The sequence below is a fragment of the Capricornis sumatraensis genome, chromosome 9 (assembly GCF_032405125.1).
Source record: "Capricornis sumatraensis isolate serow.1 chromosome 9, serow.2, whole genome shotgun sequence".
In the NCBI taxonomy this organism is placed as follows: Eukaryota; Metazoa; Chordata; class Mammalia; order Artiodactyla; family Bovidae; genus Capricornis; species Capricornis sumatraensis.
In genome coordinates this window covers 46,012,397-46,027,959 of record NC_091077.1, presented here as the reverse complement: position 1 = coordinate 46,027,959, position 15,563 = coordinate 46,012,397, and the positions used below count along the sequence as shown (strand labels likewise).

The 15,563-nt window shown below is 38.9% G+C and overlaps 1 protein-coding gene across 1 annotated transcript in view; it reads right to left on the bottom strand.

Annotated features, from left to right (window-relative positions):
- CATSPER3 (cation channel sperm associated 3) overlaps nucleotides 1-14,207 on the bottom strand; it is a 29,594-nt gene extending 15,387 nt beyond the window's left edge. The window contains exons 1-2 of the mRNA XM_068981527.1: nucleotides 14,107-14,207; nucleotides 11,996-12,149 (exon numbers count right to left, since the gene is read on the bottom strand). Of these exons, the coding sequence (XP_068837628.1) occupies nucleotides 11,996-12,149; nucleotides 14,107-14,207 (255 nt within the window). The remainder of the gene's footprint in view (nucleotides 1-11,995; nucleotides 12,150-14,106) is intronic.
- Nucleotides 14,208-15,563: the final 1,356 nt, after the last annotated feature.

Genomic DNA, 15,563 nt, shown 5'->3' with positions numbered 1-15,563 from the left:
GCTAGAACTTTCAGTACAAAGTTGAATAACGGTGAATACAGGCATTTGTCTTGTTCTTAATCTCAAAGGAAAGATTTTCAGTCTTTTACCATTGAGTATTATGTTAGCTGTGGGATTTCTTCATAATTACCCATGATCAAATTAAGAAATTTCCTTTCCATTTCTAGTTTGTTTGCTTTTTTAACCATGAAAGGGTGTTGAATTTCGTCAAATGCTTCTTCAGTTATCTACTGAGGTAATTTTGTTTCCTTCACTCTACTGATGTATTACATGCATTGCTTTTCCCGAGCTGAACCACCGTTGCACTCCTGGGATAAATTCCACTTAGTTGTGGCATATAACCTTTTTAAGTACACTTCTGGGCTCAGATATATCTTGAGGATTAATGCATCTATATTTGTAGGGATGTTGGTCTCTTTATTTCTTGTGATGTTTTTGGCTTTGGTCTCAGGGTAATGCTGGCCTCATGGAATGAATTCAGAAATATTCCCTCTTCTCCTACTTTTGGAAGAGTCTGAGAAGGATTGGTGCTTGTTGTTTTTTAAATGCAGAGTAAAATTAACCACCAAAGCCATCCAGTTCTGGGCATTTCTTTGCTGCGAGGCTTTTGATTAGTGATCCAACCTCTTTATTTATAGGTCTGTTTCAGTATATCTGTTTTCTATTTCTTCTTAAATCAGTTTGGTAGGTGATATGTTTCTAGGATTTTTTCCATTTCATCTAGATTATCTAATTCATTGGCATACAAAGTGTTCACAGTATTCTCATAGTAAACGTTTTATTTCTATAACGTCAGTAGTAACGTCCCAGCTTTTCATTTCTCTCATTATTAATTCGAGTCTTCTTATTTTTAGTCAGTCTAGCTAAAAGCTTATGAGTTTTGTGGATGTCTTCAGAGAACTGAACTTTAATCTTTTATGTTATTGACTTTTCTCTGTTATCTCTCTATTCTCTATTTTGTTTCACACTCTAATCTTATTATTATTAAAGAATGCATGCGGCCTCCCTGGACTTGAGTCTTGCCAGTCTTTTCTTGTGTGTGTGTGGCTGCACTGGGTCTTTGTTGCTGTGCGGGCTTTTCTCCAGTTGTGGGGGCTACTCTCTAGCTGCAGGGTGAGTTGCTCACTGCACTGGCTTCTCTTGTTGCAAAGCACAGGCTCTAAGGCATGCAGGCTTCAGAAGCTGCGGAGCATGGGCTCACTAACTGCAGCTCCCAAGCACAGGCTCAGTGGGCTTAGTTGTCCTGTGGCATGTGGGATCTTCCCAGATCAGGGATCAAACCCATGTCTCCTGCACTGGCAGGTGAATTGTTTACCACTGAGCCATCAGGGAAGTCCATTCTAACCTTTTTCACTTCTTTTCTTCAGCTAGCTTTGAGTTTAGTTTGTTCTTTTTCCAGTTCCTTAGGGTGTAAAATTAGGTTATTAATTTGAGATCTTTCTTTTGTTATAATGCAGACATTTACAGGTATAAATATTGCTCTGAGTGCTGCTTCTGTTGCAACCTATAAGTTTCATTATGCTTTATTTTCATGTTCATTTGCCTTAAAGTATTTTCTAAATGCCTTTGTAATTTCTTCTTTGACCTATTATTTAATAGGTATGGTTTAATTTTCATATATTTGGAGATTTTTCAGTTTTCCTGCTTTTGTTGATTTTTAGTTTCATTCCATAACTGCCAGGAAAGATAATGTATATGATTTCAATATTTTTTAATTTATTGAGACTTGTTTTGTTGCCTAATATGTGGTCTATCCTGGTAAATGCTTCATGTGTACTTGAGAAAACTATTATATCTTCTTGACGAACTGACTCTATTGTCAATATATAATACCCCCCTTTGTCTCTTGTAACAGCTTTCTTTAATGTCTTTTTTTGTGTGATATGAGTATATCCAACCTAACTCTCCTTTGGTTTCTATTTGCATGAGTAACTTCTTTCATTTTTCATTTTCAATCTATTTGTATCTTTGAATCTCAAGCGACAGCATATATTTGGATTTTTTTTTCTAGAATCAATTCTATCTTAATTGGAGAGCTTCACTTATTTAAAGTAATTACTGATAAGAAAGAAAATATTTCTCCATTTTGCTATTTGTTTTACATAAGTCACATCTTTTTTGTCCTTCAGTTCCTCCATTACTGCTCTCTCTGGTGTTTGATTTTTTTGTAGTGTATCATTTTGGTTCTTTTCTCACTTCTTTCTCTGCATTTTTAAAGTTAGTTTTTTGGTGGTTACCCTCGAGATTACAACTGACCTCTTAAATTTAAAATAATCCATTTATTTATTCATTCATTCATCTGGCTGCACCAGGTCTTAATCTTCTATCTTTGCTGCAGCATGCAGAATTTTTTACTTTTCGCATGCCAGCTCTTAGTTGCAGCATGTAGGATCTAGTTTTCTAAGCAGGAATAGAACCCAGGTCCTCTGCACTGGGAGCATGGAGTCTTAGCCACTGGACCACCAAGGAAGTCCCAACAATCCATCTTTAATTAATACAACCTTAGCTTCAATAGTACATTCACAATTTTGTTCCTATAAATTCCATCCCTCCTCCACTTCATGACAAAACACACCTAAATATAGTGCATGCCCATTATCTATCTATAATTATTTTGAACCATATAGAAAAAGAGAGGAGTTTGTTTTCAAACCCAAAATACAATACTGGCTTTCATATTTACCTATGAAGTTACATTTATCACTGCCCTTTATTTCATCATATGGCTTAACACATTATTGACCAGAGACATATTAACACCGTAGGCATTCAGTTCAGTTCAGTTCAGTTCAGTAGCTCAGTCGTGTCCGACTCTTTGCGACCCCATGAATCGCAGCACGCCAGGCCTCCCTGTCCATCACCATCTCCCAGAGTTTGCTCAGACTCGCGTCCATCGAGTCAGTGATGCCATCCAGCCATCTCATCCTCGGTCGTCACCTTCTCCTCCTGCCCCCAATCCCTCCCAGCATCAAAGTCTTTTCCAATGAGTCAACTCTTCGCATGAGGTGGCCAAAGTACTGGAGTTTCAGCTTCAGCATCATTCCTTCCAAAGAAATCCCAGGGTTGATCTTCAGAATGGACTGGTTGGATCTCCTTGCAGTCCAAGGGACTCTCAAGAGTCTTCTCCAACACCACAGTTCAAAAGCATCAATTCTTCAGGGCTCAGCTTTCTTCACAGTCCAACTCTCACATCCATACCTGACCACTGGAAAAACCATAGCCTTGACTAGATGGACCTTATGTTTCTGCAAAAATCCCCTGGTCAATAATGTGTTAAGTTACTGTCTAATTTCATTTTCTCCTAAAGGACTATCTTTAGCAATTCCTGTAGAGCAGGTCTACCAGAAGCAAATTCTCTCAGGTTTTGTTTACCTGGAAAAATCTTAATTTCTTCTTCATTTTTTTTGGAGGATAGTTTTGCTGGATATAGAATTATCGGTTGACAATATTCTCCTTTCAGTACTTTAAACATATCATTTCACTGCCTTCTCTCCTCACAGTTTCCGAGGAGAGATCAGCTGCTAATCTTATTGAGGACTCTTTGTACCCAACAAGGTGCTTCTGTCTTGCTGCTTTCAGAGTTCTCTGTCTTTGACTTTTGATAGCTGATTACAATGTGTCTCAGTGTGGATCTCTTTGTTTCTCCTCAGAGTTCACTAAGATTCTTGACATATTCTTTATCAAATTTGTAAACTTTGGGGCCACTATTTCATAAACTATTCCTTCTTCCTCTTTCTCTCCTCTCCTTCTGGAACTCCTACTGTGTGAATGCTAATATGCTTTATGGTGTCCCACATGTCTCTTAAGACTGTTCATTTTTCATCATTCTTTTCTCTTTCTGTTCCTTAGGCTGGCTAAGTCCAGCTGATTTGACTTCAAGTTCACTGATTATTTCTTTTGGCTGCTCAAATCTGCCCTTGATCTTCCTAGTTAATTTTTTTATTATTATACTTCACAGTTCCAAAATTTGTGTTTTACTTCTTTTTATAATTTCTCTTTATTGACATATTCTATTTGCTGAAACATTGTCCTCCTAATTACATTCAGCTTTTTGCCTGTGAATTCCTTTAGCTCTCTGAGCATATTTTACAAAGTTGACTTAAAATCTTTGTCTGGTGTGTCCTCAGGGACAGCTTCTGTTTACTTCTCCTGTGTAAGAGGATACCTTTTTGAAAACTGGACGTTTAAAAATTTACAATGTGGTAACTCTGGAAATCAAATTCTTTCCTCTCCTTATTGTTGGGTTTGTTGCTTTCCATGGATAGTAGTTGTCTGTTTAGTGTCTTTTGTAAAGACCATATTCTTTGTAACGCATGACTTCTGAAGTCTCTTCTTCTTTAGTTTCTGGTCAATTAGAATTTAAACAGAGGTTTTCTTAGATGACTCAGGGAAAAAAGGAAGAAAAAAGAGAGAAGGAAAGAAAGAGAAAGGAAGGAATGAAAGAAGGAAAAGGACTAAGAGAAAGCAGGAGAAGAAAAACTCTCCTCGTCTTTGCAAATGGCCTCTTTGTTGAGGAACTCCTTCCATGTTGAGCTGGCCCACTTACAACTGAAACTGAGTGTTAATTTTGAGTTTGTGCTGAGCCCAAAGCTCAGTTACAGTGCAAGCCTGGTATTTTCTCAGGTCTTTCCTAAGCATGTGTCCTGCCCTGGACATGTATGGCAGACAATGCTCTCTTTTTCCAAAGCATCTCTCTCCCTGGATTTTCCTCTCAGGCTTTCAACATGCCTATCATTTGCTTCAAGTGCTATATTTTAGCTCCAGGGAGCAGTGGATCAGTCACTTGCTTTTCAATGGTTTTGAGAAATGCCCAATGCGTAGCCACTTTCTGCCCTAAAAAAATTCCAGGTTAAGCAAAACAAAGAAAATAGCTTCGGACCAGTCCTTCAGAGAGCCCTCTGATAGGCCAAAATAGACAAACACAATTCTTTACGAACAAAAATCTTTTCTGTTCTTTCTAGACCCAGGGGGGCCAAGGTCCCACTCTGGGAACACCAGCTGCCCATCTTCAGGACCATCACCTTGATGAAGAGGGATAGGGCCAAAGGCAAGTAAAAATGCTGCAAAGTTTTCCTACCATCTTTTTAGAGTTCCCCTTTCTTGACTTTCTTTCTATTTAGCTTCCCTTGTGGCTCAGAGGATAAAGCGTCTGCCTGCAATGTGGGAGACCCAGGTTCAATCCCTGGGTTGGGAAGATCCCCTGGAGAAGGAAATGGCAACCCACTCCAGTATTCTTGCCTGGAGAATCTCATGGACAGAGGAGCCTGGCGGGCTACAGTCCACGGGGTCACAAAGAGTCGGACACGACTGAGCGACTTCACTTCACTTCACTTCTTCTTGACTCAATGTTCACTCAGTTTCTGTAAACTTTTGGCTCTTTTCCAGAGTCCTGACAGTTTTATCACCTTTTTAATTGTTTCTGTGAACAGATGGATTTTTGAAGCTACCTACTCTGCCTTTTCACTGGCATCACGCATCTACATTTTTGATTAACAGTTTTTGCTAGATTTTGAATTCTAGTTTGATAGTCTGTTTTAAAGCACTCTGAATATGACATCCTTTGCGTTCTGGCAACTGTAGTTGTGGATGAAAAGTCAACTACTCATTTTATTGAGGATACTTTGTATGCAATGAATCACTCCTCCACAATGGTCTCAAATTCTCCCTTTGTCCTTGTCTTTCAATAATTTGTTTACAATGTCTCTAGGTGGATCTCTGAGTTTATCCCATTGGAGTTTGTTGGTTGTCTTTGATGTTCAGATTGTTTTTCATGAAATTTGGGGACTTTTGGGCCATTATGTTTTCACATATTCTATCCTTTCTCTCCTCTCCTTCTGTGACAGCAATTGCATGCATGTTTGTATGTCTGATTGTGTATCATGGGTTTCTGCTCATTTTTATTCATTCATTTTGCTTTCTGTTCCTCATACTGGAAATCTCAATTGACCTGTTTTTCTGCTCTTTAGTTCTTTCTTTCACTACCTCAGACTTGCTGTTGAATTCCTCCAGGAAATTTTCATTTCAATTATTGTACTTTTCAACTATAGGATTTCTATTTGGCTCTTTTTAATAATTTCTCTTTACACATATTCTCTTTTTGGTGAGACATTGCTCATACTTTCATTTAGTTCTTTAGATGTGGGTTTTTTCCCTGGCTCTTTGAACATAGCAGCCAATTAAAATCTTTGTCTAGGTAAGTCCAACAGATGGGCTTCCTTGGGGTGAGTTTCTATTGTTTACTTTTTTTCTTGTGTAGAAACCATACTTTCTTGTTCTCTGCATGTATCACAATTTTCTTTTTTTGGTTGGAAATTGAACATTTTTAACCATATAATATTGGAAACTGTGGAAATCAGGTATTCCCCCTCTTCCTAGGGCTTTGTTGTTGTTGCTGTTTTTTTTTTTTTTTTAAGAGACTTTCCTGCACTAATTCTACATGACTTTGTCATGTGTGGCCACCAAATTCTCTGCTCAGTTATCTTAATGGTCTGCTAATAAATGAACAGAGTATTCCTTAAATTCCTGAAATCCCTAAGTCTCCCAGCCTTGCCAAGGGGCTCTGTATGTTGGGGCATGTATTTAATGCCTCAGAAGTTTACAACCCTGCCTTAACATTTATTTGCTGCTTGCACAGAATCTCAAGATTAGTTCGAGGTAACAGATCAGGGCCTTCTCCGTGCTTTCCTCATATCTTCACTGGGATCCCTAAAACTGTTAATAATTTCTCAGTTTTATAGATAACCAGGGGCTTTCATACATATTATTTCCAGTGATCTCAATCGCCACCCTGGAAGGTGTGTGTTAATACTATTTTACAAACGTAGCTGAACCACATAGAGGTTAACCAACTTGCCCAAATTCTCACATCTAGTGAGACAGTAGTAAAGCTAGGGCTTGAACCCACATCTGTGTAAGTCTGCCTCCTTTCCACAGCACAGAACTCCCTTAGGCTTACAAACAAAGATCACTACTGAAGCATGTTTAATAATCATTGTGGCTTCTGGAGAACAATCAGAGGATTCAGATCCCTCAACTCATCTCTTCCCCGATCCTTACCCAAGCCCTATACTTGACATGATGCTCTACAATCCGTGACCAAACTCTGTGGGATGCTGGTGTGGAATGTACTGCCATACCAACACATTCACAGAAGTTGTGCCAAGTGGACACTGCACCTTTAAGACACTGATTAGGATATTCCATCACCTCCACCACCTCTGACACCACATTCTGGTGACGTTAAACCTTTTCATCACCAAGAATGAAATTTGCCATTGACCATAAATGAAGATAAAAGTACCTCTTCAATCTTTTTTTATTGTAGAATAAAATACACATATAGAACCACACAAATACATAGCCTAATGGATTGTTCCAAAGCTAACATGCCTGTAACTACCACCTAAGCCCAGAGTTAGAACCTTGCCAGCTGTCCCAGAAGCCTCTCCACATGCTCCATCCCAACCACAACTCCCTCCCTTTCCCCCAAATCAACCATTGTCCCTGTATTTATAGAGATCGCTTTCCTGCATGTCTCCATAGATAGAAACTCACGTGTGCATTCCTAGAATACTTTTTTTTACTAAAAGCTTTCTCAAATTTTGATATGCCTTTTAAGTCTCCTATTCATTTTTTTCTTCCTTTCCTTAAAGTTTATTTGTTGAAGAAACCAGGCAACTTGACTTGTACAATTTCATCATCTGGAATTGTGCTGACTGCACACTTATATTCTTCTGTCCTCTATTTCCCAGAAATAGGATGCTAGCTGAAACGACTTGATCAGATTCAGATCTGATCTTTTAACGTTTATTTTTATTATTTATTTATCTGGCTGTGCCAGGTCTTAGTTGCAGCATGTGGGATCTTTGATCCTTGTTGTGGCATGCAGGGTCTTTAGTTACAGCAGGTGGGATTTAGTTCCCTGACCAGGGATCAATCCCATGTCTCTTGCACTGGGAGTGCAGAGGCTTAGCCACTGGGCCACCAAAGAAGTCCCAGGTTTGATCTTTTTGGTAAGAGGACAGGTTCTGTTCTTTTATAGGAGGCAAAAAAAATGTCTGGCTGTCTCTCTTTTTATGAGGGAAGCGATCACTAATGCTCAAAATGCCTAAATCCTGTAATTCACTCACGGTTGAAAAACTGATATTTTAATTCTATCATTTATTTTTAGTAACTGGGACATTTCTATAAAGAGATATTTCCCTTATCTACTATGTTGTTATGCAATAATACAACTCATATAAGAAAGGTCAGGAAAGCTTGATTCCTTCCCCTAATTTAACAGTTTCTGACATAAAGTATCAGTTCCCTGTGCTGCTGTTCTTAGTCACTTCAGTTATGTCCAACTCCTTGCGACCCCGTGGAAAGGCTCCTCTGTCCATGGGATTTCCCAGGCAATAATACTGGAGTAGGTTGCCATGCCCTCAGGGATCTTCCTGACCCATGGATCGAACCTGCATCTCTTATGTCTCCTGTACTGCAGGCGAATCCTTTACTGCTGAGCCACCAGGTATCACCTTCCAAAAGTGACCCATCAGCTTTTTTTGTATCATTGTAAACTTACAGATTATTTGGTGAGTTTAAAAATCCACTGTAATTATTATCCTTATTGAAGCTCAAGGAGTCCCATCTTTAGCCAGCAGGAGTCTCATCAAGTTGTCTCCTGAGTCCTTTTGACATGACCCCAGTAATCTTTGGGCTTCCCTGATAGCTCAGTTGGTAAAGAATCTACCTGCAATGCAGGAGACCCCAGTTTGATTCCTGGGTCAGAAAGATCTCTTGGAGAAGGGATAGGCTATCCACTCCAGCATTCTTGGGCTTACCTTGTGGCTCAGCTGGTAAAGAATCTGCCTGCAACACAGGAGACCTGGGTTCTATCCCTGGGTTGGAAAGATTCCCTGGAGAAGGGAAAGGCTACCCACACCAGTATTCTGGCCTGGAGAATTCCAGGAACTGTACAGTCTATGGGGTTGCAGAGTCAGACACAACTGAGTGACCTTTACTCACAGTAATCTTTGATAGTTTCCTTGCTATGTGTACAAGATATTCTGAGCTCATTTGGTATAGTTTCAGGCCTAAACCTGCAATCAACCATGTCTCAAAGAATCCCTAGCTCCTTCTAGTGATAAACAGTATTTCAACACCACATTATGGCCACTAAGGATGCATAATTGTTAAGTTGGTCAGTGTTCTAGGTTTCTCAATGGATAATGATAAAATATCTTAGGAATTTATATTGATACTTCCAACTTAAATGCAAAACTACAGGGTTTTACATTGTCTATATTATAATCATATTTCCTTTCTTCCATGAGTAACCTGGTCCTCAAGAATACTGAGGATAACAGAATTAAACTATCCGATAATTACTCATCTGCTTTATCCTGTGTTACACACACAACAGTCTCAGAGTAATACTAAGAGCATCTCCAGAAAGTTGATCTCTGACAAATGGTTTAAAATTTTGCATTGACTCTCCCATTCTTCCCCATTTTAATCAATACTATATCTTGTCAGAGTATATATTCATTTGTAATATATTCTCTCCTTGTTAACCCATAATTATGATTAATTCTATAAATAAAAACATTTTACTGTTCATTGCCTTTCCAATGTTGATACTTCTTTAATAATTTTAGTTGGCTGAAACTTATACCTTATTAAATAGGTTCCTAAGAAAGGGCTCATGGGAGCAGTATTAGTCAAGATTTTTTCATGTTGATGACAGTTTGTCTATGCCCTTTAAACTTGAAAGTCAGTTCTGCTGGATCTAGGATTCTTGGCTCACATTTTCTTCCCTAAAGTATCTTAAATGTTTTGCTCCTTTTTCTTTTCTTTATTTTTGGCTGTGCAGGGTGTTCACTGCTGTGCAGGCTTTTCTCTGGTAGCGGATAGCAGGCACTACTCTTCATTACAGTGCACAGTTGTCTCATTGCGGTGACCTCTCTTGTTGTGGAGCCACAGGAGGGCTTCAGTAGTTGAGGAGCATGGGCTCAGTAATTGTGATTCCTGGGCTCTAGAACACGTGCACGGGCTTAGTTACCCCACAGCATGCAGGATCTTCTCAGACCAGGGGTCAGATCCATGTCTCCTGAATTGCCAGGCAGATTCTTTACCACTGAGCCACTGGGGAAGCCCCATTTTCACTCAGCATAAAGCATTACCACAGCAGAGTTTAATAATAATTTTCTTTTCTTTATAAGCCTCTTTGCTAACATGCTAACAATTTTCCCCACACCTCTTTCCTTCAAAGCGGAAGTGAAAGCTGCTCAGTCGTGTCCGACTCTTTGTGACCCCATGGACTATACAGTCCATGGAATTCTCCAGGCCAGAATACTGGAGTGGGTAGCTGTTCCTTTCTCCAGGGTATCTTCCCAACCCAGGGACCCAACCCGGGTCTCTTGCATTGCAGACAGAGTCTTCACCAGCTGAGCCACCAGGGAAGCCCAAGAATACTGGAGTGGATAGCCTATCCCTCTTCCAGGGGATCTTCCCAACCGAGGAATTGAACTGGAGTCTCCAGCATTTGCAGGCATATTCTTTACTAGCTGAGCTACCAGGGAAGCCAAAGGGATTCCTTCGTATTCTTTTACTAGAATATGTTCTGGTGTTTGTTAAGTCTATATTATCAATATACAATGAGCACTCTTTCAATATATAGTTTCAATTCTTTTATTTCAGATAACTTTTCTTAGATTTTTACATTTGAGTGTTTATTCTGTTTCATTACTTTGCTTCTGTTTCTATTTCACATTCAGAGATTCCTATTATCCTTAAGTGGGATCGTTTTTCCCCAATCTTCAATATTCATCATTTTCTCTTGAATTCTTTTTAATCTCTTCATTTATTACTGATTTTTAATTTAAAATTGGATTTTACTTATTTTAAAAATAAAATAAAAATTTTATTTCTCCCATTTAATCCTGTATGTCTAAGTCCTTATCTGCTGTATTTAATTGCTCTTAGTCTAATTTGGTCTTTATTTTTTAAATGATTTTATTTCTAATTCTTTTCTGAGTTCTATCACTTCACTCTTTTCTTTCCTAATATCACTTTTGTAAAAATTTACCTTGTTCTGAAATAGTACAGGTTTCATCTGTTTTGTGAACATGTTTTTGTTGTGGGCTTTCATTATCTGTAGTGATATTATTCTCCACTTTGTTCTTTTGTTCCTATAATTTTATATGGGATTTTACCACAATATTTTTCTACTATACTTTTTTATATGAAATTAATTTTCCTGAACTTTTAGGAGAAAGTGTGATTCTAACTTAAAATATCTATTCTTGATTTAACACATGATAGCTTGATTTTTGAGGTTTCCCGGTTCTGTTTCCCTTTTCCAATTTTATCTGAACCTCTCTTCCTTTCTCTGGGTCTTTTACCTACACAATTTTCACTCCACTTCCAATATTTCCCATAAGTATGGAACTCTAACCTTGAAAGTAGCCTTGGATGGTCAGTTTTAAAAGCTACAGGGTCTGAACCATTCTAGCCCCTTCATAAACAGCAGGAACCTCTTGTGTTACCCCACAAGTAATAGATTAGGCAACACACTCTCTGATATCAACTTCTATTCAATACTTATTGACTTCCCTCTGCTTCCTCTGCTACAGATGCTAATACTGTGCAGGGTGGTTCTTGGTAAGGATCTCTTGCAACTAGTTTTTGTTGTTGCTGTTGTTTTTGTTTTGGTTTTTTGGTCACATTGCATACCATGTGAGATCTTAGTTCCTTGACCAGGGATCAAACCGACATTCCTTGCACAGGAAGTGTGCAGTCTTAAACACTGGACAGTGAGGGAGGTCCCTCTTGTTAACTAGTTTTGATGTAAATGCTGCTACTACTGCTGCCACCATCTTCTCAGATTTTTAAGGTATATTTTAATAGTCCTTAGAATTTTTCTATAGAAAACTTTTTGAACAAAATGTCTTAAGAATCTTAGAATAGTTTCAGAAAGGAAACAGAAGGAAATGGACCCATTTTGTCTGCTTACCTCAAAAAGTCTGAACAAGTTGTATCTTGTTTTATAATCAGTCCACAAGACCATAAAAAAGGCATTCATTGAGATGGTGCTAATCATAATTATCTTAAAGAGATGACTCATTATGACTTTCTTCACAAATGCCTGAAACTGAGTATCCTTCCTCCTGTCAAAAAGTTGAATAAGAGGTGTGATTATCTCGCAACAGAGCTAGATCCCCAAACGATGCTCACGTTTTTAGGAACTAGGGTCTGCTTTCCCCCTTCTGTGACTATAAATCTAAACTATATCTATACTTCAGATTTGCAATGAAATACTGACTAGATGACCGCTGAAATATGTATGACAATCAATGGGAGGGTCTGTCCCCACTCAGTTAACTCAGTTCATTCTCTCTAGACTTATGGAAAAAAAATGATTACCACTCCTTCTCAAACAAAGCATATTCTTCCTTTACTCATTCAACAACTTTTCAGTGAAAGCGAAAGTTGCTCAGTTGTGTCCGACTCTTTGCAACCCCATGGACTATACAGTCCATAGAATTCTCCAGGCCAGAATACTGGAGTGGGTAGCCTTTCCCTTCTCCAGGGGATCTTCCCAACCCAGGGATTGAACCCAGGTCTCCTGCATTGCAGGTGGATTCTTTACCAGCTGAGCCACCAGGGAAGCCCAAAAATACTGGAGTGGATAGCCTATCCCTTCTCCAGGGGATTTTCCTGACTCAGGAATCGAACTGGGGTCTTCTGCATTGCAGGTGGATTCTTTACCAACTGAGCTATGGTGGCTCAAAATTTTCAGTAACTACTATTCAACTCACTCATTTATTCACTCAACAAGTTTTTACTGAATGATTACTGTATGCCAGGCAATACAGTAGGCCCTTGAGATATAAGGTGAAGTAAAACTATATACAGTCAGTCTAGTAGGGAAAACTGCTTATCAAATAATCAACCATACAAGCACTTACAAATCAATGATTTAAAAAACTGACCACTCTAAGAAAAAAGGGGCAAACACATAATCAATTCATGAACGAAAAACAACGGTAATGAAGTCCCCCTCCCTAGAATGTTCAGTGGCACTACTAATCGAGGAGGTGCAAATTAAGTAAAACCATTAATTTTGCTTATGAAATTAGTGAAGACTTAAACTTGATAATATTTAATGCTGGCAAGAGCACAAAATAATGGAACATTCTCATAAACTTCCAGGGGAATGTAAACTGACCAATTTTTCTGAAAACATTAGTTGTGTTCATATCCTCAGACCCAAGGAATCTACCCCAAGAGAATACAGTTGGAAATGCAAACAGTGACTTTAGCCTAATGTGATTATCTCACCATTATTTGCTGTAATAAGAACTTGGATACAATTTAAAAGTCTAACCAAAAGAAGATAAGTTGAGTAAACTATGGCACATCCAGCTAATGGAATATTGCACAGATATCACAACATGTCTACGTATTTTTCATGATTTAAGAAAAAATGTTTATGACCCACTGGATAGCAAAACATAGAAACAACACAATATAAAAATTCTCTACTTAAAATTATCTCAACTGTGCAAAGCAGGTAGAAAAAAAATTCAACATGAAATATGCCAAAATGTTGCCAGTGTCTGGCTATTGATGGTAAAGTTATAGGTAATTCTTTTTTCCTGTTTATATTGTGTTGTTCCAATTTTTTTCATGTAAGAAATGAACAGTTTCACACAGTAAAAAAATATATATATAGAATGTATATACTTCTATAACCTATAAAAATAAAATATATAATTTCCATTATCTGATTTGAGATCATGTCTATTACCAAAAAAAAAAAAAAGCCTTCAAATTATCTAACACAGTATTGAACAAAAAATGAAAAGATGGAACAAAGTAGTCATTTGGTCTACAGGTCAAATAAGAGTGTGACTGAATATCTGATTAACCAGCCAACTGTGACAGTAAAGCTCAGAAAATTGTTTGGCTGAGACTTCAACAACTTCACCAGTCAGAGAAATCAGATTATCCAGGATGAATCCCTCAGTTTGGGAAGTGGAAGAGTGCCTATGAAAAGAGGCTAAGAGCCCCCAACACTGCCATCTGCATACTTGTTAAGCAAGAGAAATAAAGAATATTTACTGAAATTTCCATAATTTCTCATAGAACATATGTGACGCATTCTCGAACAGTGAGTCAGAAAGGATTCTTGCATGGTCCTGGTGATAAAAGTGCTGAGACATATTCCAAATTTTCAATCTTTATTCCTTGCTTTAACCATCCAATAGAAAATCTCTGCTTAGGAATCTCCTTGCATCTATATTCCACACGGCCACGGAGAAGGGTCCACAGAGGGAATCCTTGCTTTATGAGGTCACTCTTCACAGCCCAGTATATTACCAGCCAGCAGGCCCCTGTAGGGGAGAACTCCCCACTGTTTTAACCACAGATCCTCTCTTTCCAAGGAGACCAAGCACCTCTGTTTAGCAGAAGAGTCATGAGTGAATGAGTGAAACTCGCTCAGTCGTGTCTGATTCTTTGTGACCTCATGGACTGCAGCCCGCCAGGCTCTCCTGTCCATGGGATTCTCCAGGCAAGAATACTGGAGCGGGCTGCCATTCCCTTCTCCAGGGAATAGAGTCAAGAGCACCCTGAAATTGTGAAGCTCTGGGATAAAACTAGAAGACAGCAGAAACAGGCCAGACAAGAGCCTTCCTTCTTCAGGAAGTACCCTCATCTGCCCTTAATAATGTGTTAGAATAGGTCAAGGGTCATAGAAGAGGGGAAAGCAAAACCCTCTGGGCTTCTAAGAGCAAGAGTGCACAGCCAGGGCACAGCACTGGAGACACCAGGAAGGACAAGGAAAGATTCTGATGGGTTTGGGGCTAGAACACAAGAGACAGGAGGTGCAGAGGTTATCCATGCCCCACACGGGCTAACTGGGGACCCAGAATGTACACATATGAACCACCTAAAGAGTGTAAGGGACGAGTCTTGGGGTAGAAATGTTTCAGGTTCAAGAGCAACAGGCACTATTCCTCTGTTCAATTCTTGGGATGAATATATTCTTTTTCTCCTACTCCTAGCTCCTTTGACTTCCAAGGCAAATCAATATATAGGCTTCTGGGTAGTCCTGTGTTGAATTAAATGGTTAGTTAGCCAAATTGGTCAAATTCCTGGAAACTTTATTTCTTGGACCATAATAGGAGGTAAACACCTCACCACCTCCAACATCCTAAGTATTCTGGAACAAGTGTTCTCAACTATTTCTCATAGAAAAATACTCTTGCAGGCAAGCAGAATACTGAACTGGGAAATAACATCTTATCTACTCAGTCTCTCCACTTAAAATCATCAACAGCAAAGCTTTAAGCAACACTGATTTATGTTCTCAGGATTCACACTTTGGCCTCACCTTCTTATTCTACATTCTCTTCCTCAGGAGTCAAGTTTCTCTGATGCCTCCTACTGCCTCCTTTGATCATATGCCCCCAAGACCTTCCGGGCTTCTGCCTACACCCACAGTGGTCTCCTGGAAGAGCTGCTCCATCAGTGCTCCGTCTGTTTCCACGCGCCTCAATACATCAGTGTGTCTAATT